General features: G+C 33.7%; 2 protein-coding genes and 1 long non-coding RNA gene across 3 annotated transcripts; 2 read left to right on the top strand and 1 right to left on the bottom strand.

Moving 5' to 3' along the window:
- The first annotated feature begins 2500 nt into the window (after positions 1-2500).
- On the top strand, positions 2501-4812 carry LOC121237300. Its single transcript, XR_005934896.1, has 4 exons — positions 2501-2533; positions 3510-3650; positions 3945-4027; positions 4403-4812. It is a non-coding gene; the product is annotated as an uncharacterized LOC121237300 (long non-coding RNA).
- A 2888-nt stretch (positions 4813-7700) lies between these two features.
- Positions 7701-12001, bottom strand: LOC121237298 (probable lysophospholipase BODYGUARD 3). Its single transcript, XM_041133986.1, has 4 exons — positions 11040-12001; positions 10609-10937; positions 10275-10474; positions 7701-8437 (listed from the first exon to the last, which is right to left on the bottom strand). Exons 1-4 carry the CDS (start codon positions 11611-11613, stop codon positions 8113-8115), a joined length of 1428 nt encoding a protein of 475 aa, XP_040989920.1. The 5' UTR covers positions 11614-12001; the 3' UTR covers positions 7701-8112.
- Positions 12002-24149: 12148 nt separating this feature from the next.
- LOC121237299 (beta-carotene isomerase D27, chloroplastic) lies at positions 24150-26255 on the top strand. The gene is made up of 6 exons (XM_041133987.1): positions 24150-24723; positions 24898-24990; positions 25289-25350; positions 25494-25600; positions 25776-25871; positions 25942-26255. The coding sequence occupies exons 1-6, from the start codon at positions 24346-24348 to the stop codon at positions 26127-26129; spliced, it is 924 nt and encodes a 307-aa protein (XP_040989921.1). The 5' UTR covers positions 24150-24345; the 3' UTR covers positions 26130-26255.
- The last annotated feature ends 1040 nt before the right edge of the window (positions 26256-27295 follow it).

Raw genomic sequence — 27295 nt, 5'->3', positions numbered from 1 at the left:
CATAGAACTACCATAACAGAGGTCTAATACGTATTCTGAAAGAACAGTTAAAAATTAGACAAAAAAAATGAAACATTATGATATATGAGAATTACACATATCAAGTGCCATATGTGCTTGTATTTTATTAATAAAGTAACAGTTTATCATGAATTACATATGAATGTAAGAAACTTCAAATATCAAGCCTAACCAAAGAATTTTAGTACGTGATGAAGGAGCTTGAACTTATAACTTGGATGGCGGGTAATATATTCTTCCTTTTTATTTTGTTTGAAGCATTTGCGGTTTTTGAAAAGAAAATGCTGACAGAAGAACCTTTGTTATCATTGACATGTTAGATAAATAATTTAACATTAGTTGTCACAAAGAGAAAACAGAGAAATGTATGCCATGAGAGGCAACATCGGTAACATCTACAGCCTCGCACCATTAGTTTCTAGCAAATACAAAGAGAAAAAAAAATGGAGTAAACAGAGAAAAAAAAAATGTATGCCCAGACCCTAGAATCATAGATTATTTAACCTCCCGCAGATTTGAGGGCTTCGCGTCCATGGACTGAGGGTGGCTTCGCGTCAATGGACTGAGGACGAGCTCGCATCGGTGGACTGAGGGGGCTTCGCATCGGTGGATTGAGGGCGACTTTACGTTGAATGGACTGAGGGTTTCGCATTGGTGGACTTAGGGACCGAGGGCTTGGGGACTGATCTCCTTGGGAGGGCTGAGGTCGTGGTAGGGAGGGCTTAGGTCGGGGTTGCTTGGCTTCGAGGACGGAGATCGAAGAAGATGAAGGGATGAGGAGGTTCGGGAGGGGGAATTCGAATTTGGGGGTCGGGGGAATTTGAATATGAGGGCTGAGAGACGCGAAGCGAAAAATTAAAAAAACTGATCCACTAGTTAGTGAACCTGGTCCAAACGTCAGGTGTGTTATGGCTGATGCGAACAATAAGCTGATGTAAAGATTAATTATAATAAATAATAGTAAATTATTTATAAATAATAATAATAAAATAATTTAAAAATAGTTAAAAACAGTTATATAGATGTTGCATGCAATAGGAAAATGATATTTAGGCTAACGTGAAAGGGATGAGAGTTGCCCACAAAATATTACAACGATTTTGGAAAGCAACCGGCCTTTATACACATTGATAGAGATGGGCAGATGAAAGCTGTAATTAGCTAAGAAAGGTACAAAGTTAAGTGCTCATTCCTAATTAATTATTTCATTTTTAAAGTGATCGCTAATTTTTGACCTAATTGGTGACAAACGGTTATTCTAACAGTTATTACAGCTTTTGCAGCACAATTATAAATTTTTGCATCTAAATTCGAGTGACACAAAAAAGAAAACTTATTGTGGCACAATTTGAATTTTTGCGTCTAAATTCAAGCGATGCAAAAAGAAGACATTTGTGCCGTTTTTAAAGTGGTCGCTAATTTTGGACGCAACTGGTGTTCAATTATTTGAATAGTTATTACAATTTTTACAGCACAATTATAAGTTTTTGCGTCTAAATTCGATCAATGCAAAAAGGAAACTTATTGTGAAGCAATTTAAATTTTTTACCTGTAAATTCAATCAACGCAGAAATAAGGCATTTCTGTCATTTTTAAAGTGGTCGCTAATTTTAAACTCATGCCAAACTGAAATGATGTGTTTCCATTTCCCATTCTTTGATTTAAATTCCTTAGCCTAAAAACGCCTCCATCTCTCTTATTTCCCACGCCGAACAGCCCCCCCGGCCTTCTCTCTCACCAGCTCTTCTCTTCCCCTGCCTCTCTCTCTCTCTCTCTCTCTCCCCCCTCCCCTCCCCCCCCCCCCCCCCCCCCCCCCCCCCCCCCCCCCCCTTTTGACCTCCTTGAATTGCCTTATGCCTCCCAGCCCCAGCCAATCCCATCACCCATAACCTTTCAAGTACCTCGAACCTTGAGGTATGGAGAGCCAAAATTTCTTTCTTTTCTTATTTTTCTAAAAAAAGACGAAGATGCCAAGACTCACGAGGAGGAGCTACTTGCACATCTATGTCGCAAAGCATATGCCACTTTTGAAGCAGGAGCAGCTCAATACAAATCGAGGCCTAAGGCGAAATTTAAGTGACCCATTCATAAAAATATAAATTATTATATGAAATAATTTTCAAAATTCTCAATAAAATAAGATTTTATTTAAAATCTTTAAATAAATTATTTTTTGAATTTATATTTAATGCAATAACGTAAAATGAGGTCTCAATGCAAATTTTATACCTCAATTTAGCAAGATCTTAAAAAAAATATTTAAAATATAAATAATTCATTGTATTAAATATTAGATTTAGTATTATGAGGCCTTGCACATTAAAAAATAGAAAAATTATTTAAAAGTTTATTTAATAAAATAGTTTTTATTTTTATTTTTTTAAAATATTTAAAAAAAATACTTCATTTTTATTTTTGGAAGCCTTACATAGAGTGGAGGCCTTAAGCAATGGCCTAAATGGCCTTGCCATTGAGCCGGCCCTGTTTCGAAGACCAGCAAACAATTGGTCAGGTTGGACTGAGTTATTTTTCTACACTTACCCTTTGGTTTGATCTCTGGGTTCTAGATGGTTATAGGTTGCCACAAATCTAATGTATGACTTGAACTGTAAGATTTGTTGTTGAATATTTGCTCGGATTTCTGCTTCTAGTAAGGGCTATCTACTGAATTCTTGAGTTAAGGAATATAATTTGCTGAATAATTATTTCTTTGTTAATTTATTTTCCACTTTTACCCCTTCAAGAGTTTATGAACTCTGAAAATTGATTAATAGCTTTCCATGTTTTTGTTTGTTTGCCATTGCTCTTTATGCCTGGGAAAATTTCTTAGTTAAATGAGATAATTTTTTTTTTTATGTTATGGAAAATATATAGTTTGCTTGGTTCTTTGTTGGCGCAGTCCAGAAATAATGGCATTAGATTATACCATCTGTTCTTTGCTCTGCAAGGCAATACATTGAAAAGCAGTTCTTCTTCTTTTCATTTTCTTTTTTTTTTTTTTTTTTTTTTTTTTTAATTTGGATGCATGGAAAGCAGGATGAAGTAGCAGTGGATGCTACCTTCTGCAAAAACAACAACATCAAAGATTTTTGCCCTGGTCAGTGTTCCCATTAAAGGGACTAAATTTTGTGCTAGTTTTTGTGAATTTTCAATCTAAACTTGTTAGCTAGAGGGCAGGGATAAACTCTATCCTGGAATTACATTAGCAAATACAGAAAGGGAAGCCAAATTTGACAATTTTCAAAATACACATTGCTACTAATTAGTGCTTAGTTTTTAGACAGCCTATGTATCAAAATGGTATTTACGTGTAAGATAACAATGAGTTTTGTGTAGTTATATTAACATGAGCATTTTGGACAGGTATCGTTAATTTGACGGAACAAGTCATTTCGGAGCTCAGAAATGATTCTCTTTCTTTTACTTTGGTTTTGGATTTTAGTTTTGATTTTTGGTGTTGCTGAGAGATGCTTGGGTATGCGTTTCAGTTGACAGAAGACTGAGGAGAGACACTAATTTCAGCATTGAGAAGGGTAGGAGGGAGAGCTTTCAGTTACATGGCGGTTGGTTACAACAACATTGATGTCAATGCTGCTAACAGGTATGGTGTTGCTGTTGGAAACACTCCTGTAAGTTCTTTTCTTGTCTGCTTGTTTGTTTTGTGTCTATGTCGTGCATTTTAATTTTTGTGCACGTGTTCATTGAGATATCTGATATTTATAGATATTTTACCATGCTATTGCTGGAATTACGATTCTTAACATGCTGTGGACCATAGTTAACTTTTGGGTTTAGTGTACTGCATGGGAAAAGAAATAGGAAAATATTGATTTCGGTTTCATTGCTAATATGGTTAGTGTACTGATTTGATACGTTTCAGATGATCAAGAACAAAACGTGATTTGGCCTTCTCTTTCTGGTAGGTTTATTCGAAACCTGCTTAAAGGACAGACTGTAGGGGGTGATTGGAGTTGGTCGCATTGGATCTGCTTATGCCAAAAGGATGGTAAATCCTTATTATTTGAACTTCAAATTGAAATTTCTTGAAACTTGATCTAATTTGACCAAGTTAAGTTGAATTTGTTCAGTGCCTAGCTAGACTACTTAGTGGATTCATTATCAATTACCTGATGATTATTAGAATTGATTGGCTTCAGTTGCGGGATCATAAACTTAAAAAATTTTAAGATATATGACACTATTTTCAACTTTTAACGTAAAACTGCCAAGGTATCCTAGATTTGCAATCTATTATGTAATTCAACACCAAGACAAGTGATATAATTTATGTTTAGTGTAGGGAATAAAGCATCCCTATTCAACTCTGGATTAGTGTGTAATTTATTATGTTGATGAAAGTGTGTTTGCTCTAATGTCATAGGTTTAAGGATTCAAGATGAACCTAATTTACTATGATCTTTACCAGGCCATACGCCTAGAAAAGTTTGTGAGAGGCATGCCAAAGTGAACCATTGATGTTAAAAAGTTATGTGCTTCTTTTTCTCAGAATGAAAAGAAAAGGAGAGGGAAAACTTGTATACGAGTTTATGCACTTTTTCTCAGAAGTAGTCAAGGAACTGCTCCTTGTGTATGAGTTTATGTAGAGGAGAAACTTGGATCATCATCTTTGTAGAAGTATAACTTTTATGAGAAAATCAAGAAAATAAAATCACTTGTGCATGGATTATATATAAATGAGATTTTTTGTTAGTTTTTAGTCTTTTACCATGTATACATATTTATGCTATCAAGTGTTTTATGCTTCCAAAGTTTAGATGAACATTTGATATACGTGCTTCTTGCCTTCCCCCTTTCATTTCCTCTTATATCTATAGCATATTTGTTTTATAATGATTTTAGAGTCACATCGAATATTTTTCTAGGAACCTGATACAAAGATTTCTGCTAGTATGTTATACTTGCTAATATATGCTTACGAGTTTTGTACGTTGATATACCTTCATATATCTTGAGAAGTCTAAAGTTGCACACTTAGAATATAATGTAATTGTTCTATGGATTGTAATTTAATATATATAAGAGCTTTTGTCAATTGTAATATAATGTAGTTGCTTAGAATATAAAGCAAGTACTTTGTGTAATTACTTTATGGAATGTAGTTTAATGTAAGACATGTACTGTTTTAATGTATTTTTTTCAATACTATTCTTTTTTTGTATCATACTATTTCCGACAATATATGTTCATTGGAAATGATTTTTTTTTTTTTTGTCACAAATACTTTACGTCAATATTAATCGACATAACCAAAACAAATTAGTATGACCTTCGAAGCATATTTCTTGTAGCGATATAATCGTAGCTTAAAATTATTTGCCACCAAAAATTGTATCATGAATGACCTTTTTTGGGCGAGAAAAAATTATTGGAAAAAATTCTACCGACAATAATTAACCATGGTTATTTTTTTTGCGGCAACATTTGAGACTATATCACCGCAAAATAGAGTTTTTCTTACCGTTTAGAATTTGTGTTGCGCCGCTTCTGGCCTCTATTAGTGTCGACCAATTTCGACGCAAATGACACATCTTTGCAATAATATTTAATTTTGACGCAAAAAGCTTTTGGGAACTCATGAGTAGTAATGACCATCTTGTGTTGATTTGCAAGTGACGCGAAAAAGTAATTGTGACACTAATCATGCTTTTTATGACGATTTTAGACAATGCAAAAAGTTATTTTTTTCTAAGATGAATGAAAATTGGCGACAACATAATGTGAGATGTCGGACGTCCGAACTTATTAAAGTCATGTGTATATTGAATTTTAGTAATTTAAGAGTGTAAATAATGTATCAATTTGGTAATTTGATTTGAAAAAATATATAAAACACGTAGTAGTTATAAGAGAGTACAGTCACCGCAAAGTAGTTCTAGTTTTGATTCTGGGTTTCACTTTCTAAACCAGAGAGTACAGTCACCCTCCAGTACCCCTGCCTTATCACCCAAAAATTTCTTGCCTAATAAATCCTCCAATCTGCAATAACTGAATTTAGAAACTGGCAGCTGTGAGCTCATGTTTAGTGGCAGGAAGTCGTTCACTGCATAGTAGTTCCAAGTTTTCGGTGGCCGATTAATTGATGAGCCTTAATTGTTCGGTGGCCGATTAATTGGCTTGCACTAATTTTTCTTTGTGACAATATGGCATTATCACATTCTATATATCAGTGGCCGGTTCATTGATCATAGTAGACATCATTAATAATTCTCGGAGGCAAAAAAATTGATGTTTTTTTATTATATATAAATCGACTAATGATAGATATAATTATTTACAAAAGGAAAAACCTAGCTATCTGCCATGAGGTAGCATTCCGATATGCATTTGGATGTAACCGGCATTTATTGTTTCGAAGTGGATAGTTCTATTATATTATCATGATTACAAATTGGCATTACTTACAATTATACAAGTCAAAATTAGAAGAGTAATATTATTATTTTAAATAGACAAGGTATATACAAGTATTTTGTAGAAAAGTAGGTCTCATTAATAAATAATAATTTTTTTTACACTATTTTTAGGTTGTGTTTACTTTTTTACAAGGATTTGTCTATTTGAGACTTGTACAAATCATTTCTCTACTCAAAAACAAAACCATGACAGGTTTCTAAGACACAAGTTCAACCCAATGTTCATGATGTTGATCTTAATGACCATCATCAAATTAACAACTTTTTTTTTTCCTAAGCAAGCATTTTATAGATAAACTAAGTGGTTACAAGATACTAGATTCAATAAGATAGGAGTCTCAAACAATTATTCCGAACCAAACAAATGCAACACAAGAGAAATAAAAAAGAGGGATCTGGAGCTAAAAATTTGGCTCCCACCGGCTTCCCACTAAGGGGAAGCCGCTTGAAGTAGTTGTATAGTCTGATAAATAGACTATCAAACTACGACTAAAAATCGCAGTAGAATGTTAATGTGTGTTGCATTTTGTTCGTCTGGACTGGCTGAATGAGACTTTCACGACCACTTTATCTTGATCATTGGTTAGAAAAAGCGGGAAGATAGAAAAGTAACAACTGGAAGATGAGTCGATATGCCGGCATAGGACCCTTAGTGGTTGTGGAGGCTCTTGTGGTTCACGCGCCACCCTTGGAAAGAAGATAATAGTCGAATCTAAGAGATTCAAAGTAACTAATTCCAATGGTGCCGCGTGTGAGACATACACGCCGCTCTTTTGGTAGTTTTCTTTCACTTTTCGATAGATAGGCGACTGAGAAGTCTACTGGTGGAATGCGTGGCGATCGTAGGAGACCGATAGGCAACAAATCGGCTCATTTTGATGCTATGAACGGAAAACTACAGAAAAATTTAAAAAAAAATTATGGATAATTCCGATAATGGCCAAACAAGAGGGGAAGGGAGTAGCCGAAACTCCACCGGACGGAAAGAAGGGATTTTAGATTACTTTGATCGAGAGAAAAAGAAACCTCTGGAGAGAGAAACGATAACATACGTCTAGAGTTTTTGTGAGGGCGCCCCATCATCAAATTAACAGCTGTAGTACAAGAATTTGACAACTCAAGTATAATAGATAGTTTTTCAATTCATGGGGACCAATATGAGTCTGCACACTTTGAAAAGTTGAAGAAATTACAAACAACTATATAGTATATATTTCATTTTCACTTAAATTGAATAGTATCTAATTAATATAAACTATGCGATCTTTAAATAATCTCCCTTATCGATCTAATCGTTCTTAGAAACACAATGATCACTAAAATATTTTATATTTTACCCTGAATGAACAATATCTATTTGGAGCGAGAATACAGGGCAACCTTATCCTTTACATATCCACTTATCATGCATTGGATTTGGATGGAATTAACTTATGGTGTAACTTATGGTCTCCGTTTGGATTCAGAGATGAGTTGAGATGATTTATAAATAGTAGAATAAAATATTATAAAATATTATTTTTTAATATTATTATTGTTATAAGATTTGAAAAAGTTGAATTATTTATTATATTTTATGTGAGAATTTGATAAAGTTGTAATGATAAGATGAGATGAGTTAATATCAATTTTAAATCCAAACGGAGCCTAAGTCATATTAATCACTTGACTTCCTCCATATTTCCTCCAGTTCTCTGGCAAAGGACTTTCGTCTTCCAACAACGATGGTAATATGGTCTTTCTTCTCAATCACTTTGACCCGGGCACGAGGGATTTTTGCTTGCAAATTGTAGCTGCATTCAACTGGAATAAGCTCATCGTCTTGTCCATGGAATACAGCAACGTCGCACTTGAGGTGTTCACGGACTACATCCATGTACGCGTCAAGTTTGCTGACGGTGCCGCAGAAGATGTTGTGCAGCGTATGCCATGCAGCGTTGTGCGTATGCAAGAAGAAACCCTCAAGCAAGAATGTCCTAATCCTGCGTAAGAGACAACATTAATAATAAGTAGAAGAAGAGGCCGAGGAGACAAGTAGTTAAGTTTATGATCATGCATGATGAAAGTAGATAAATGTCTTGTCCAAAGGATCAGGTTGGAATGAATTATGTCGACCATGGCCAACAACGCGCGCGCGCACATTGAATGAAAATCCCGAGGAATTCAACATCAGTGACCCCATTGTCGGTTGTGACTAAAAAGTCTGAACAATATTTGAGAAAATCTGCACCGCGAAAAATTAAGATCCGGGCAGTACTGTTTTCAGATTAAAATATCTATTAATCATCTATTTTTTTTATTATTTTTACATCATTTTATAATAATATAATATTAAATAATAGAGTTATAAATAAAACATAATAAAAAATTTATAATCACTTAATATTATATTATAAAATAATGGGAGGAATAAAAATTAGAATGATAAATTGTATTACTGTTTCAGATTTCCCTATCCCTTTCTACTTTAGACTACTAACGTACAGCAGGCACGTATACCTTGCACTTTCGGTGGAATATGATTAATTCATAAAGAAAATAGAGTATCCTACAATCTTTTATCCTACTAATATTGAAAAGGAAAATTCTATACAACATACCATCATTTTATTTTTATTTTATTAAGTATGATGTGATATATTTATCACTATTAAATGATCATTTATTACGTATTTTTTTATTATCTAATAATTATGAATGTGTCGCATATAATTTAATATAATTAAGATAGGATGAGAATGTGATGTATAATATTATTTTATTAAAAAATATTACATTAATACAATGTGATAAAACTAATGTGCTCATTAATTTCCAACTCATTTACATGTTACAATTTAACGGGACTTTCCTTCATCAAAATAAAGATTCCCTATTAAAAAGATATTGGGATTTGAGTTAAATACTCAATTGCCCTTGTAATCATGATATGATCGAAGAATATATATAAAAAAAAAATAGTTTTATTCTAAATATTTTACACTCCGTAACGTCCACGTAATATTATCATCTGGCCATATATAAATGGTCAGTTAGAGTACTGTATGCGAAACGACCAAAGCCATCACTATCTATACAAGACTAGACTTTGGTATAATGGTATTGCAGTACTGGTACTACTACATGCAGTAGAGACTAGAGATTTGGCCCCCACAATGTTGAACGACTGATCGAAATCTGAGCGTACTATATATGACTTTTTTAACTATACCTTTTAAAAAGTCTTTTATAGCCCGTTTGATGCATATTTCTTTTTCGTCGAATATTGTACGTATTTTGAATTTTGAGTTTCATGTGGATACACAATGGGGAAAAGACTAAAAACCCTCATAATTTTGCATGACAAGTTAAAATTTTAATTCCAAAATTAAGCTAAGATCCGTGATACATATTGTAATTATGGGAGTAATTAATTGTAAGGGGACGGAATCATAGAAGATAATTAATTTCATCCAAATTATATAATCATGAATATGGCCCACAACGATATAGTATTAATTCATGACGATGATCTTATAGTCTTTTCAATTTGATTTTTTTCTAGCTATATCATGATCAAACGGTGGAGGTTTTGTGTTTGAATTTTGAACTAAAATAAAATATCAAAATAATAAAAAGAAGAAGAAAGTTGGTATATTACTCGTTAAAATCTTATATATACATGCAAATAAATATCGGGAAATTAAAACCTTGTAGGTCATGAAAAAAGGGGTATATCCATTATAATTTATTGAATGCAATGCAAATTATTTGAGTTCTTATATTAATGTGACATATATAGTCTATGGTGGTAGATAATGGAGTTGATCAATTACGTACCTGTTTCTAGTGACGAGTTTGGTGAGAAATTCCCACAGTCGATGGTTCTTGCAAATGAGCAAGCAAATCGTCCGGGAAATGTGCTCGTACCAGCATGCAATTGACGCTCCAAAAGCAATCGGCGGCCAGACACACCTCGGAGCTACCCTTCTCATCACATATTGCGTACCTTGTTCACCCTTTGGCACCGGATAATACGGCTGCATGTATGCGAAGTTATCCCAAAAGAACAGACAAGCAACAGAATATAGCAATTATAAATATGCTGTGATGCTTGATTTATATATATGAATATTGGTGGAGTAGATAGATTATTGGACAAAAGGAAACTTACTGGTGCGATAAGGGTTAGAGATTTAACATAGCCAGGGTGCTTAACTGCGAGAGCCAGAGCCAAAATGCAACCTAAAGAATGAGCCACAATATGGAGGGATTTGACTTTGTTTGGTTGGAGAACGGACCGTTCAATCATGTCTAAATGCTCTCTGAGCGTGTAAAGGGAGTCTGTTGGCTTAGGACTCCTTCCAAATCCAAGCAGATCAATGGCAAACAAGCGATAAGTTGACTTGGTTGCAATTGAGAAATTTGGAAATAATGTTTCCGTCCAAAATGCCGAAGTTGAAATGAAGCCATGAATGAACAAGACATCTTCTCGTGCTTTGTCTGACGTATTCATAAATACACAAGTACAAGAGCATTTGAGCTTAAAATGTTTAAGGAGTTGGTAATAATGATAAATGAAGAAATTGGGTTCAAGTAAATAACCTTTGGGTCCTTCGGCTCGAACAAAGAGAGTTTCTTTGCCAGACGAGGTCCACGAAGTGCAAATTTTACAATTACAGTCCGACCACCTCGGAATGGGATGCAATTGCTGTCTTCCAAACTTTCCTTGGAGCATTTCAACAATGGTGGAGTTAACCTTGAATGTTGAGCGCACCGTGCCGTTCTTGATCTTCTCACAAGATTGTACATTAAATGTCCTGTACTCCCTGAACCGTTTGAGCTCGGATACAGTGAAGTTCGAGACCTCGGACACCAAAGAAGGACGTGTATAGAGTGTGTCTGAGATCTCCTCCAGTTGTAGTTTGCTGGAACAAAGGCAAACAATCTTGGATTCGTCTCGTTCGGAGACCAATAACACTTTGCCACTACTAGTGATGGCTTCTTTGCCGGAGCAGCAGTAACATGGCTTACATTCGTCTTCAATGAAGAAATCAACTAACTTGTAAACAAAACAAAGAAGGAAATCAACAAGATCTAGCACAGAGAAGACAATGAAGCTCACGGCCTTGTTTATAACTCTCCCAGTCAGTACTAAAACCGATTTGGCTTTGCCCATGACAGCAATAGAATAGTTCACAAGTCCACGAAATACAGTACCCGATGGTGGAATAGCCGCCGGCCGAGAGAGGACAGGAGAGAGCGAGATTGAGGGAATCACAGGGAAAATGTGAATAAGGCACGCATTGGCTTTGCTTTATAAGATTTCAGAGAATCATTGGAAGGTACGTACCGACAGGCTCGGTACTGTGCCTATATAACTAGTATCTCTTTCTCTGATCTCGTCTCTTGACAAGTAAATCCTATGCTACCAAAAGGAGAGAGAGTCAAGCTAATGAAAAGTAGTACTCCCATGCATGATGTTTCACGTCGTTTAAGGAAAACTTAAATATGAGAGAGAGATCAGAGAGTTTCTTTTCCTTCCTCTCCAGTAGGGAACGAGCGAAAGAGATGCCTATATAAGAATATTGCGGGGTATTTCATTTAACATGGTTTGCTGGCAAAGCAGAAGGGTTAGGTGGTAGTTGAACCCCCAGAAGGAGAAACAAATTCTGCTCAGCAAGCATGTATGTAGCTTCTTCTTCCAATACAATCTGGTTGGTAATTATACAAAGATACAAACGTTTCTTCTCTCTTCAAACCCAAGAAAAGGAAATTCAGGACGGACCACTAATTTCTTGCTCATAAAAAATTATTATTATTATTTTCTCGTCCACTATGTTAGCTGCCTCTTCTTAATTAGCACTACATAGCCTATTTATTGCAGCCCACGTTAGCTGGGGCTAGGCACATCAGTCCCATCTCCCTGTACACATAGTCAAGGTTTAAACTTACTAGAATTAATAAGAAAAAAATTTATACAATCACTTATTATTCACATAATTTTCATACACCACATTTTTTTAATTATTATTATTTTTTTCTTTTATTAAATATTTAATATATAAATAATGAATAGAAAATTTGAATTAATTTTAAAAGAATAAACTATAAAAAATTTAAAAAAATATTAAAATTAAATAAAAATATAGTGTGTGAAAATTGAAAGATTATGTAGTATTGCTCAATTAATAATGGCTACAAACTTAAGTGTACAAGCATGCGTGTATTTGTAAAAGGGTGATAAAATGATTTTTTTCAATACCTACAAACTTAGACTTCATTTGGAAATATAATTGATCTCAATTCATCATTACAATTTTTTTAAATCCCAACACAAAATATAATAAACAATTCAAATTTTTTAAATCTCAAAACAACAATAATAATAATAATAAATAATATTCTAATAATATTTTATCAATTCAACTCAACTCACTTCAACATCCAAATGCACCCTTATAATGTAGAGTAGAATTTTTTTTTTTTTTGGCAAAAAGTTTGTGTAAAATTTATATATTTAAAATTTGTAAAAATCATTATTGAATGGTTAGTGAATAGTAGTAAAAAAATAATAATAAAATATTAAATAGTAATAAAAAATAATAATAAATAGATAAAAAGTAATAATAAAATAATAAATAATAATAAAATATCTTTAAAATATCTTAAATATTCTTGAAATCCAAAAAGTTGTTGTTGAGATATACGTACATACGTACGTACTTGAGCCCGAATTCGATTCATAAGTGATGGGAAAAAGATTGGCCCTTGCTGTGGTTTTGGGACGATCGAGGGAATTGCAATACATCAAAGCATGTATATCTAAGAGCATTTTTATTGAATTAATTAAAGTAAAAATAAATTTTTTATGAATATAAGATAAATTTAATTTTTAACTATTTCATTCACATAAGTTTTCACATTGAAATAGTTATTTTTTTATTATATGACAATAAAATAATAAAAGATGAATTTGACTTTGACTATTCACATTAAATCTCTACATTAAATTATCTATTTATTCATGAGTAATTAATAATTTTAAAAATATTTTATTTTTTTTAATTATGAAATTATTTATTTTATCATATTTTAGTATTTATAATATTATATATTAATTAGTAATCATATTCTAATTAAATTATGGGTTAAAAATAAAAATTAGAGAGACATTGATGGAGACCTCAGGAGAGAAATAAATGATATAAAATGGATTTGATGAATAAACAGTGTCTTTCAAATTTAAAAATTACTTTAGAAGTTACTGTAGCTATATTCTAAATATTTAGAATATAGCTATTTCAACGTGATACATTTTTATGGTTCAATAGCTTAATTTTTATTGAATTTAACTTTTAACTAATCGAATGAGAGTGCTCTAATATCATATCTGAGAATATAACACAATTTTGGCTGACATAATATATTCATATAGTCATTCTCTCTTATAAAACTTCTCAATTTATCTCATTTAATCATTATAATTTTTTTAAATTTATATAAAAAATAAAATAAACAATTTAATTTTTACAAATCTCAAAATAAATTAATATTAAAAAAATATATTTTAATAATATTTTATTTAACTTTTAACTTATTTATAAAAACAAACTGAACTTGAATTTCCATACACTTTTTTTTTGTTTTTTTTCACATATTAATTAATCATTAATACGTTTGGATGACGTGATTTTGATCTGCGCGCAGTGTCCTATAGTATATATATAGCAATTGTTTAAATGCAAATTAGCCTTAATTAATTAATTTGTGTTTTATCGGCAAAGTCTGCGTCAACAATATTTGAACTACCCACTAGAAATCCGTCACTACACAGGCGCTATTTGGCAATTAAAATCTTATAATTTTAAGTCTTGGTAATTGATTATGCAATATATTAATTAATTTCTAATGGCAACACATGACATTAATATTCCGATGCCATATATAGTATTTAATTTCTTCGTTTTTATATATACACACAAGACACTGCTTTCGTGAAGTCATATAATAAACAATTCATTTCAACTCATTTAAATTTATCTTATCTAATCATTATAATATTTTCTAATTCTAACACAAAATATAATAAACAATTTAATTTTTTCAAATCTTAAAATAATAATAATATTAAAAAATAATATTATAATAATATTTTATTCAACTTTCAACTTTTATTTTAATTTAACTCAACTCAGTTCAATGTCTAAACGTATCCTAAGAGTACATTTAGATGTTGAAGTGAGTTGAGTTGAATTGATAAAATATTATTAGAATATTATTTACTATTATTATTATTATTTTGAGATTTGAAAAAGTTGAATTGATTATTATATTTTATGTTAGAATTTAAAAAAATTATAATGATGAGTTAAAATGACTTGAATTTCCCAACAAAGTCTAAATGTGCTAATTTATTACTGAATCCATGCCAAACAAACATTGAAAAATGAGTACTAATTTAAGACTGTAAAGCAGATCACCTTAATTACTTTTTCTAATCATAAAAGTACTCCTGCTGCTACTTGGGACTACTACCACTACCGTCTGTGATTGGAAAATAACATATATATATATAGACAGATATACATACACACACTAGTTGTGGAGTAACGTCAAATGCACGTTTTCATAGTTAGGAGAAAAAAAATTAGAGATGACTAATATCTACAAAAGTAAAAATAATATGATTTTTTAAATAAAATTAATTAATCAATAATTTAATACATAGGAACAGGAAAATAAATTTTAACAAGTATCATAATGATAACCAAACGTTATAGTAATATGAGTAATATGAAAATTAAAAGACTTCTAATATTCTAGCAATAGTTTTCTTAGCAAAATATATGAAATGTAGAATTCAACTACACTACTTGATGGCCCAAGGATACTGAAAAAATACAGAGTCTTTTATTTCTATGTTGCTTTTACGTTCTTTCATCATTAAAGTAAGTCTCTTCTATTTTAGAAATCTCAAAAATATTATAATTATAGAAAATCATTTTATCTAAATGATTTTAGTTAATTAAGAATATAATGAGATTTAAATTATGTTAAAAAATTTAATTATTTATATGGTTTTACTCTTTTAAAAATATTTAGCAAAACTCTATCATTTATTTTATGATGAAATATTAGTATTTTATAAATTAAAGTTGATTTTATATTTTAATTATCTATTTTAAGTTAGTTTATTTTCAGTGTTTTTATCTCTACTGTTGGATCAAATCTAGAGATTCAAGATGGAGGTTTAATTAAGAATATTATGAGATTTAAACTATGTTAAAAACTCCAATTATTTATATGGTTTTACTTTCTTAAAAATATTTAGCAAAACTTCATCATTTATCTAATGATGGTTTATGTATGATATGGTATTTATACTTTAATTATCTATTTTAAGTTAGTTTAAATCAGTATTTAAATCTCCACTGTTAGATCAATTTGAAACCTAAAGACGAAGGGTTGGATATTAAAGCCCCAAACCCTAACATTTTCCCCACACTTTTCCCTTTCTCCCTTTCTCTCATTCCCCTTCAGCTGCCGCACATCTTTCCTCTCTCTCACCCGATCTCTTCCCTCAAGCAGCTTAGAGCCATCGTGCACCACCCTACGGTGTCACCAACCATCTCACCGGCTTCCCCTCACGTCGACAACCAAACCCCACTTTCGAAGCCCCTTGGCAGCTCCTCTCTTAGTAGCACGCGAGCAATCCGAAATGGGTCTCGACACACCCTTGCGCCACCACGGCTCAGCCTCAACTCCACCAAGCACTGCCACCAAGTTCCTCTCACGTCGTGGACCACTTCTAAGGAACCCACCACCCGTAGCTCCTCCCTAGCCCCATGCACGCCCATCTACACGCACGGGTTTCTCCCCGTAGCGCCGCCATTAGCCACCCTCATGCCACCGTACTACCACCACCAGCCTCCTCCCTCCCCAACGACCTCTCCCCTTCCTCCATTTCTCCAGCTGAAGTCCCAGCTCCTCTGATGCCCTCTCTCTTCACGGGATCCCAGATCCACCGCCGTATGCCCACGACGGTAGTCTTTTCAGTGTTTTAATTGTCATGCTATATATTTGCTTCTATATATTTCCTAGTTTTTCATGTTTGTACATGGATTTCTGAATTTGACCGTTGTACATACGGAGGAAATTAGATGATCAGAGGGAATTACAACCCCATCAAACAGTGTGCATCTTCCTTGTACCTTTTCTTATGATATTTCCATCTTATATGAAATGAAGAAGCATGATTTCTCTGCAACTCGCAAGATTTCACTACAGGTCCCAATTTTTTCAATATCTATCTTCCAAATTTCTCAGTGATTTATTTAATTTGTTTTCAATTTTTAATCATCTAAAAAATCTTTGTGATATCTGGGAGTGATTTGTTGCGAAGTTTGACAAATCGTAAGCGAGATTGGTGTTGATTTGGGGAATTGACAGGTGCGGACGGAGGCAAAATAGAGAGTGAAGGAGAGAGAGCATAGGAAAGAGAATACTAGACAAAAAAGAGAAGATTGAAAGAGGAAAAAAAGGGGGCAAAATCATAATACGGCCGGATTTAGAGGGATGGAAGTGGAAGATAGAATGTCAAACAAAGATATTGTTCATTCCTTCTCATCCATAAACAACCTTTTTTAAGTATAAGGAGATATATATATATATATATGTATTTATATATGATACGTATAAAAAGAGTTTATAACATCAACTGCATTGGGCCCTTTATATTAATGTATTTCTAGACGCAATTAAACTTTATTCAAATTGCATGATAACCACTCAAGCTTGCTGGCTCATGCAGGAGCCCACCTAGACCATAAAGAATTCCTAATATTGCGTTATGGATCAAAGTTATGTCATAGACCCAAGTCTCCTAGCCAGGAGACTTGTTCAAATTTGTTCTTACCTGCTTTGTCAGGACATGCGAATTGTCTGAATTATTTCTCAATTAGCCTGCATCCAATTTTATTTATAGTTAAATTTATATTTCTTAAAGTTTGAATTTCTAGAGTTTAGAGTACAAGAAAAACCTGACACATAAAATGTCTTATAATATTTATAATTATTTGAGTGAATATCTCGTGTAGCATTAAATATACTCAATAAAGAAATTTGTTAATCATCATTCTCACACATCAAATATTATAGTTTATTTATTTTTTTATTTTCTAAATTTTTTTAAAATTATTTTGTAGTTTTATTCTTCTTAAATTTATTAAATTTTTTTACTAATGATCTATATACCATATATTTGATAAGAAGAAAAAATAGTATTGTACGGTGTATAGAATGATAAATATAATTTTTCCTCAAACACATATCCACTTCATTTATGTACGTATCTCTCTCGCTCTAAATCTCAAAATAAATTTTATTTTACAACCTCTCGCATATATCTTGCCTAGTCTTTCTTTAACTTCATCTCGTTTAAGTGGAGAATTTTCCGTCATCAAATCACCAGCTCTTTATCGCGCCCATTAATGGTGAAGATCTTAAATGGGAGAGATCAATCATGCGTGTTGCAAAAGGTTAGTACTGTTCTATGAGTGACATCGCTGTGAGAATTTTATTAAAACGCTATATATCGCACATCCATATTCTTATGGATTTAGATTAGTTTAAATATTATTATTAACGAGTTATAGTAGGACAACAAAACCTTTAAATCTAGTTATCGTGAGATATAAATGTCTTTAGATTTCATGATGGCTAGAAATTTATAAAAAATATTGAGGGATTAAATGATTTTCACCTATAATATTATTGTGTTTCTAGCCAACAGGAGATCGGAAGTAAAATTGTTAAGGTAATTCTTCTCGCATAATTAAGTTAGATTCTTCATCAAACTAAAATGAAGGGAGATATATTTTCTAATTATTGTTATTTTATTACCATGAATCATACAAAATCAAATATCCTTATATTTAATACTTCATGTTAAAATATTTAAGAATCTCCTCTCGCACACATAATGACATGGAAAATACTAAGCTAATTTTAAATATTTTAAAAAAATAAAAAAATTCATAATATCATTAAAAAATACTTTCTTAATCAAAAAGTAAAATATTTTTTTATTTTACTTTGTGATTAAGGAAATATTTTTTAATAATTTTTTTATTTTATGATTAAGGAAATATTTTTTAATAATATTCTAAATTTATTTTATTTTTTTTAAATATTTAAAAATATTAAAAAAAATTCTATAAAATAAATTTTTAAAAAATACATATTAAAAAATACATACTAAAATCAGCGGTAATTTCTAGCAGTAGCTCTAACAGTACTCTAATGACATATATTCTGTCAAGGTGTGACAGAGCATATATATATATATTATTGTTGTTTGTAAGTATATATGTGCTGGCTGGGAATCCGAGGACTGGTTTCCTTTACAAAATCATTTGATTTTCTTCTTAATTAAGAAGGCAATCTTCTCTCGAACCACTGGGTCCAACCATCCGTGCATACCTTTGAATTAAGCAGCAAGCACCGGCCGTCCATATATAACTTTCCCGACCACATTTAAAGCCCAACGGCAACGCGCCTTATATTTATAGGAAAAATTTCATACAACATATTAATTACTAACTTATTAAGTATGATATGTCATATTTATTATTATTAAATAATTATTTAGTGTATATTTTTTTTATCATTTAATAATAATAAATATATTATATATAACAGACAAATTAGGTCGATTCTAGCTACGGTTTCCAACACAGGAATTAGGAAGAATTAACTCCCAACAGAAGTCAACCCCCCCGTCCACTCTTTTATCTATTGATAGCTCCTCCGAGTCTGATCTATAAGAGAATTAATGGAGTTGACAACTACTCCTCCCACCGCTATTTTATTCTGTTTTTCAACTTCCACCAACATACGAATTAAGAAACGGTAGCTAGCAGCTAGCTAGGATGATGGTCCAGCTCCAGTTTTTGTTAATTTCAACCACCGTTTGTCCTGATAGAGCTGTCCCTGTGACAAATAACAATGAGTTTCGAGAACCCAATACAATGTTTTAAAAACAACAGAAATCACAGTACCTTTATGGTATGAAAGAAACGTTTCCACACAAAAACTGATCTCGTTTGTTTTCACAATTTCTCATAACTTATTTTATTTAATTTTATCTAATCATTATAATTTTTTTAAATTTTCACACAAAATAAAATAAACAATTCAATTTTTTTAAATTTAAAAACAAAAATAATATTCAAAAAATATATTTTAATTATATTTTATTTAATTTTTAATTTTAATTTTAACTCATCTTACATCTGCAAAAACAAATGGGAACTCAGACCTTCCACGCCCTCAATATCGTATCTTTCTATCCTCCATTTGATATTAGGTGTATGTTGGCGTACATGGGTTTCGGCCCAGTAAATGAAAAAACCTCGGCCTTGTTTTTATTTGGGCCTAGCCTAGCTTACTCAATTGGATCTATACACACGATCTGTTGAGTCTTGAGGCCCAATCTCCGTAGGACATTGTTGAGCGCTAGACATTTTCCCCGTGTCCCGAATCCCTACCACCCAAAAAACTATTCGGTGCTGTTGCATCCGCCGAGGGGAACCACCGACAACCAAAAGGCTAAATTCTTTTTTTATTTTTTTAAAATATTTTTTAAACCCTTTAAACATTTTTTAAAAAAATATACAAATTAATTAAAAAATATTTCTTTAATTACTAAGTAAAAAAACAAACTAATCGATGGCTTTTCTCGGTGATATTCCTAGGTGAGAATATCATTTTCCTTTTTATCTTGTATGTGTGTTGTTATAAAAATGAATGAATGAGATAAATTTTTGTGAGTTAATTAATAGATATCGAGAGTTCATTTTTTAACATGATATATCTAGTAAAAGAATTTAAACTCAACTTATTATATAGATACTCTTGTGAAAATGGCATCAATTTTTCATATGGTCTGTTGAAAATAATATACAATCAATAATTTGATTATTATTGATTGATCCTAATTTATTATATAATTATCAAATCAACTTATTTGATTTTCATAATTATCAAATCAAAAGATTTGATTTTCAAATATATTTACCTTATTCATCTCAATGTAATTTTCTATAAATAACAATAAAAACTCTACTCAACTTCTGGTTCATAAAAAAACACAACATACCTAAGCTGAAAAACCAGACCGGTCAACCACATCACGGTCGAATGAAGCCCCTCCCTCAACCCGACGCTTCCCTTTCTCCCTCCCTCAAATCTCTTTGTCCCCCTCATGAAACCCTCAGGAAAATCATCGTAGCGAACATGTTAGGGATCTCGGTCTAGTCTCTAAACATTAGGAGTTTGCGACTCGCCTTGTCCTTGTGTTGATTGAATGTGTCTTGCCAACTTGTTTGGCCTTGAACCAATAATAGCAATGTAGAGTTCCTAGGTTGATAGAGGTATATTGTTTAGTGGTGAAATGATGATGATGGTGAGTTCAGGTGATCTAAGTGATGATTTGGTGTGCTTGATATAATGTGAAATGGCTTGAAGGTTACCTTTGATGTTGGCACTACTTGGATGATGCTTAGGATTGGTATAGTGGAGTTAGGCTAGGGTTTTGGATGGTGGCTAAGGGGGATTTCGGAATTGGAATGAGGTGGCTTAGGTTTGGTGTGTAGGATAAGTTATTAGGGTTTGGAAAGATGATTGAATGAGTCTAAGGTTGTTTCTCGAGTTTAGAAATTAGCTAAGGTAAGATGAGGAAGGTCTTTGGTGGGATTGAGTGATTCTAGGGATGTTCCTAGAATTAAGGGTTTGGAGATGAAAGATAGGATTTGGATTATGGCAAGAAGATGAGGGATTTGGAAAAATGGAGATGAGTGGGCTATGATTCCTAAATTGTAGGAATTAGTTTAGGAATTGATTGAGTTTCAGTTTTAGAAATGGAAGAAGGATTTGGAAATGGTTGACTTGAGTGATTCTAGGAAATGAGTTATTTAAGGGATTAAGTGATTTGGGGGATTGAGTGATTTTGGGGATTGGATTTAGAAGATGAGACGAAGAGTCCTAAAAGGTATGAATTACCTTGTTTTACTCTAGGGTTTTGGCTAGGGCTTAGTTGGATGAGGGAATGCTAACTTTGGAAAGTGGGGATTTAGGGAAATATGAGATTTGAATGATGAAAGCATAAGATATGTTTGATATGTGAGAAAATATAAGAACAACAATGTATTTTTGGATTTTGGAATAGAGAATGGAAAATATGCAAAAGATTGATAAATGGATAATATGAATAGATTGAATGGAAAATAAACAAAAAATTGATAAAAATGAATCAACACCTATTCTCAAATTGCAAGGTGTTAATCCTCTCATTGGGATTCACGAATTGTACCCAAAAGAACTCAAGTGCAAAAGCACCAACATTGTTCACAAGAACAAACCAAACCATTCTACAAAGGAAAAAATGTCAAATGATAAAAAATCCCCTAAATGAAATGTCTAAAGGTCCTATTGAAAGTAATAATATAGGTGGGAAAACCCTAAAAGGTCCCCTTGTAAAATAGGTCTTGGGTGGGCCCCATGATGACCCGTGTCATATGTTGGCCCTTGACTGCCTAAACCAATGGTCCATGGGCATGGCTGTTGGCGTGTGGCTAGCATGGCCTAAGCAAGGTGCTTGGGCGCTGGGCATGTTGCGCGCGCTGCGTGTGCTAGGCATGCTACGTGTTTTGGGGCTGTCATGGGCATGTCATGTCTGGGGCCATGGCATGCCTTTGGGGCTGCTGTGGGGCTGTCAAGGCATGTCAGTGACAGTGTCGAGGGGCTATCAAGGCTTGTCAGGGACAGTGTTAAGGCCTTGTCTGTAGGGCTGTCGAGGCAAGTTAGCAGCAGTGTCGAGGCATGGGTCTTGGAGCTGTCTAGTCTTATCAATGACAGTGTCAGGGCATTAGCCATGGGCCCATCAAGGCTTGTCATGGCATGGTTGGTGGCTTGGCCGTCGGCCACAAAACATGGTGTTCTGACATTACACCCCCCACGTCGTCACCCCTCGGCAAAGCCATCGTCACCTTCATTTTCACTCCTTTCTCCCCTCCCTTAGATCCCTTTCTCCCCTCCCAAAACACTCAAGAAAATCCTCCCAGCGAACACTCTCATTTTTCATCACTCCTCTCGTCCTCACACTTTTTATTAGGCGGTGAGATAGATGAAGAATATGACGAAAATGAGGGCTCCAACGAGGAGTAAGCAGACGATCCTAGATGGTTGGGATTGTGAGGGCTTGTCCTTTTTCCACGCATTTGCCATGAAAGATAAATTTAAGGCTTTTCCAAGAAATTTTGAAGCTTTAACAAAAAAGTAAGGCAATTTTTTTCCTCTTGTTTTCGTTTTCTCTAAGAGGTGTGGGCTGAGAGAAGTGGAGGTAACGAGGGAATGTGAAGCAGAAAACATGATTTTTCCCAAAAATTGTGGGATTTACAAGAAAGAGAGAGAGTATTCACATCAAAGAAATTACCTTTTTAACAATAAATCATATTTTTTTAAAAAAATGGGAGTGTGAATTTAGCATTACTCCTTAGGAAAAATGAGGGATTAGATGATCTGCGATAAAGCGGGGGATAAGTATTTTATTGCTTTTGCTAGCTATGTTGACAGAGCACACGGCACGCTAGATGTAGATAACCACCTGCAAAAGGGTTGGGGGGTGATGACCGTGAGGGGAGGAAATTCACTTTGTATCCACAAATCAAAACGCATGTTTCATATAAATTGACATGTAGACTAGTGTGTGAAGGTTGAAGAATATGGGAGGTTGTATAAAAGAACTCAAATAAGAATATGGATTGTATTCAATTACAATTGAGAATAATAAAAATGTAGCTCTCAAAACCTTTTTTCTCTCATTACATTATTATCTCCTCTCTATCTTTATCTCAATTTCTATTATATTTTATATTTTATCACTATTAAAAAGACAAACAGAAAGAAAATATAAATGATTTGCCCAAATGTTCTCTTGTTTTACAATACCCTTTTGTGAATTTTCGGTCTCTTCTACGAAGTTAATTTTATCCACAAATTCAAATGAATTTACTTTTTCAAGTACTAGGTTGAAAAGAAGAAGGAAAGAAAGAAGGAATATACAAACCTTTTTTTTTTTTTTTTTTTTTAACAGAAAAGAATACACAAACTAAGATGTCCTACAATTATCTATTCCCAATATTTTTAACACTTATGAGAAAATTTTACAATATTTAATTTCATGAATAGAATGAGTTTTAAAATCAAATATTTTATCTATTTCTTAATTAGCAGATCTGATTCAGGATATTCTCGAAACTCTCGAGTGTTGGTTCATATAAACCTCAAAGTTACATAAATTTTGTAATATTTTTTGTGAGAACCTAAATAAAAGTCTGGAATGTCACCTCATATACTCTATACACCTCACGAGTTTGTAGTTAAAAAATAAAAAACGAAGCGTGGCATCTATTTTGGCCTTAGAACCATTGCAATATTGATGCTGAAATCACTAAATTAACCATCCTGAATATGAGTACATATGATATATTTATATTCAACATGGATAAAGACGAATGGGGCCACTTGAGTCATTCCACAAATAGAAGGTCCAATAATTAAAAAAAATGGGGGAAAAAAAAGAAGTGGATATAATCTCCTCCAAAAGTGGCATGTATGGCCATAATCTTTCCATGGAAACAAAACAAACTCAACCAACCATATGCTGGTTACCCTCTCTGGGGCCGTCCTTTACTGTTGCTGCTGGAACCCCAGAAGCTACATACAATTTTGAGGTTAATGAAAGTGGTCTATCTTCTTACCTCAATGTGGTCTTTGTACTTAAAGTCTGTTGAGAGAGCCTAGACTCGTACTCCCATTTATTTGGAGAAAACCAATACAAGAAAAATCCATGGTGGTCCTAAGCTTCCAAGCTGTCCAGTTCAGGCCTCCTCAACATCTTCCATTGCATAGACCAAGCGCCGGAAATGTCATCCGGTGTGGGATTGCAGAGCCATCGGGAGAGCCGGCTCCCTTAGGACAAAAAACACGGTACAATGATGGGTTCTTTGACAGGGCATTCATGACACTCTTTGCTCGGAAGATGGAGAAGTTTGCAGCTTCGGCTAAAGCTGGGACAGACACGAAGAAGAAAGGGTGGTGGAATCTTGACTACGAGAGCTTTGTGGATGTGTCTAAGAGAGTAATGCAGGGAAGGTCTCGTATGCAGCAGCAGGAAGTTGTTCGTGAGGTGCTCTTGTCTATGCTCCCTCCAGGTGCGCCTGCTCAGGTGGATAATGCATAAAAATTTTAAGTTTGGGCTTTTACTCTTTTTTTAATTGTTTGATGGTTAATACTTGGAACTTGGAAGAGAGGGTGTCAGTCAGGGACATGGTTTGTTCTGGTCTATGTGTAAATCCAGGTTCTAATAAAAGAGGGATTAAAAGAATTGTTGTGTCTGCAGTTCAGAAAACTATTTCCTCCAACGAAGTGGGCTGCAGAATTCAATGCTGCATTGACAGTGCCCTTCTTCGACTGGTTAGTTGGGCCTTCTGAGGTAATTATGATGCCAACTTTTTATCCTTAGTTTTGAATGTTTTGCTCAGAGGCTCTCCTGATAAAGTTTACAATGTGAAAATTGGAAAGATTTCTGGGTACAATTGAATGTTTACTTTCTAGTTCTACAATCCAAGTTCATCTACTTTTAAACTTGACATTGGGCATTAAGGAGTGGAGTTCATATAAATGTCAAGTTTAAACTTGACATTTAAACTTCTATAATCTTTCATCTTGTGATTTATATTCTGCTTCCTTGGTGTTCTTTACCTAATATTAGTTTGATGGGTATTAACTAGGTTATTGAAGTTGAGGTAAATGGGGTGAAGCAGAGGAGTGGAGTTCATATAAAGAAGTGCAGGTACAATCTGGATGGTGCCAGGACCCTTTCGATCCTTTGCCTTCCAGCTATGGCAGCAGCATGATAAAGAAGATGATTTTATCGTTTAGAATAAAATGTTTGTTCCAATTTTTTATTTTTATTTTTAATTTCCTCCCATCAAGGTATCTGGAGAACAGCGGGTGTGTAGGAATGTGTGTGAATATGTGCAAGATTCCTACTCAAGACTTCTTCACCAATGAATTTGGGCTTCCATTAACCATGATTCCAAGTATGTCTTTCACTCTCATTACCTTGTTTTTATCATCTTTGATCCAAAGCTGACATCGTTTTGCTGTGTGACAAACTAAATTTTGCTCTGATTTCAAAATTAAAAACTACATTCTACATGTTGCACGAAATTTTCTGTCTGCGCAATGGATCATCTTGTCTGTGTTCATCCTCAGATTTTGAAGATATGAGTTGTGATATGGTGTATGGCCAAGTTCCGCCCCCTTTTGAAGAAGATCCAGTGTCCAAACAACCTTGTTTTCCAGATATTTGTAAGTTTATAGAATTTCCATCACAATCAGCGGACATTTTTCTGTTTTCTAACCAACGCATCATTTGCAGGCTCCATGGCAAATCCCAGCTCCAATGTTTGTCATAAACTACAGGCTTGCACACCCCCCCCCCCCCCCCCCCCCCCCCCCCTCCCTCATTTTGGAGCATTAGAGAGAAACAATGGGGTAAACCTGTGGCAGACTGTACATATATCAGATTCTCGCTGTGTGTCCAAGAAACAAGCGAGGAAGACATGAGACATACACTGTATTGAACTTGAATTCCCTTTAATAATTTCTTTCATGCTTGTGCTTTTATACATTGTAAACTTTATCCCTCTTGGATGCAAATTATATGTTGAGGCATTTTGCAAAATTAGTCCATATCAGATGTTAATTATCCACTTTCACACTTCATCTCCTGTAGTTTACTAGCTGTCTAGCTTATTCTATTGAGGATTTATATCTGACCCATGTAAGTTTGATTTAGAGAAAGTGGAAACTTTCCTCTTCCAGCCATTTTGGATTAAGAAGATGTGAAAGTTCCTTAACGGGTACGTTCCAAGGCGTGAAGTGGGAGATAAAGGGTTTGATAATTGAAATTTTGAATAAGACGAACCTTTTTTATTTTTCTTCTTTTTTGTACGGAATTTTTCCTACAGAATCTTCACCGCAATAAAGTTTAATATCCAAATTTGGGATGGATTGGTGTTGTTAACTTGTTACTCTATCTTAAGGACACCAAAATATCAAACAATGAACGAATAAAAGTATGAGAGAAAAAGCATATTAGCCCGCGATTACGAGATTTCGTGAGAGACATGCTTTCATTTATACAGAACATTTGCAACAAAAGTGCTTAAGAGTTTAATCCTAAAACGCTATTATCTTGAAGCATGTTTGGCGTCTAATTCACGGTCATGGCATAAATGGCACCCAACTGACAAAACTCAACCCTCATGGTTCAATAGATCTCAGTCCGTTCCTACCTACATGGTTCAATACCACCAAGCGCAACAATACATCGAACAATTGGAGATGCCTCTCTCGCACGCTCAGTGACTCGCATGTGCTGCGGGCTTTGCCTCCCTCCCATCAAGGGAAATGGATCGTCAAACTTTGGGCCTTGCCCTTTGAAATAAATCGCATTTGTGGCAACCCAAATTGGCAAATTCCACGCTACTCCTACGTTCTCATTGAATTTGAATTAAATTTTAGCGCTCAAAGTTCGTGCCCAAAATCCCCGCAACGCACGGTTTGAAAATTGAATCAAAGAGTAAAGAAAAGAAAAAAGAAAAAACCAAACGAACTGTTCATTTCCTCGTGGCACAAAAAAAGGAAAAAAAAAACCCATTATTTTACTCGTTAAAGGTAAATAGTAATAATTTACACTCCCAAAAGACAAAAGTGTCGCCTTGCTCAAA

The sequence above is a fragment of the Juglans microcarpa x Juglans regia genome, chromosome 6S (genome assembly GCF_004785595.1).
Source record: "Juglans microcarpa x Juglans regia isolate MS1-56 chromosome 6S, Jm3101_v1.0, whole genome shotgun sequence".
NCBI lineage: Eukaryota > Viridiplantae > Streptophyta > Magnoliopsida > Fagales > Juglandaceae > Juglans > Juglans microcarpa x Juglans regia.
Note: the sequence above shows the minus strand (reverse complement) of the source record. Positions and strands in the feature narration are given on the sequence as shown.

Coding starts and splice junctions, on each gene's coding strand:
- LOC121237298 (XM_041133986.1), bottom strand. CDS start 11,613: ATGGGCAAAGCCAAATCGGTTTTAGTACTGACTGGGAGAGTTATAAAC. Junction 10,938..11,039: donor TCGAGCCGAAGGACCCAAAG/GTTATTTACTTG, acceptor TGAATACGTCAG/ACAAAGCACGAGAAGATGTC. Junction 10,475..10,608: donor CTCTAACCCTTATCGCACCA/GTAAGTTTCCTT, acceptor GCATACATGCAG/CCGTATTATCCGGTGCCAAA.
- LOC121237299 (XM_041133987.1), top strand. CDS start 24,346: ATGGTGGTCCTAAGCTTCCAAGCTGTCCAGTTCAGGCCTCCTCAACAT. Junction 24,991..25,288: donor GGTTAGTTGGGCCTTCTGAG/GTAATTATGATG, acceptor GGTATTAACTAG/GTTATTGAAGTTGAGGTAAA. Junction 25,351..25,493: donor GTTCATATAAAGAAGTGCAG/GTACAATCTGGA, acceptor CCTCCCATCAAG/GTATCTGGAGAACAGCGGGT.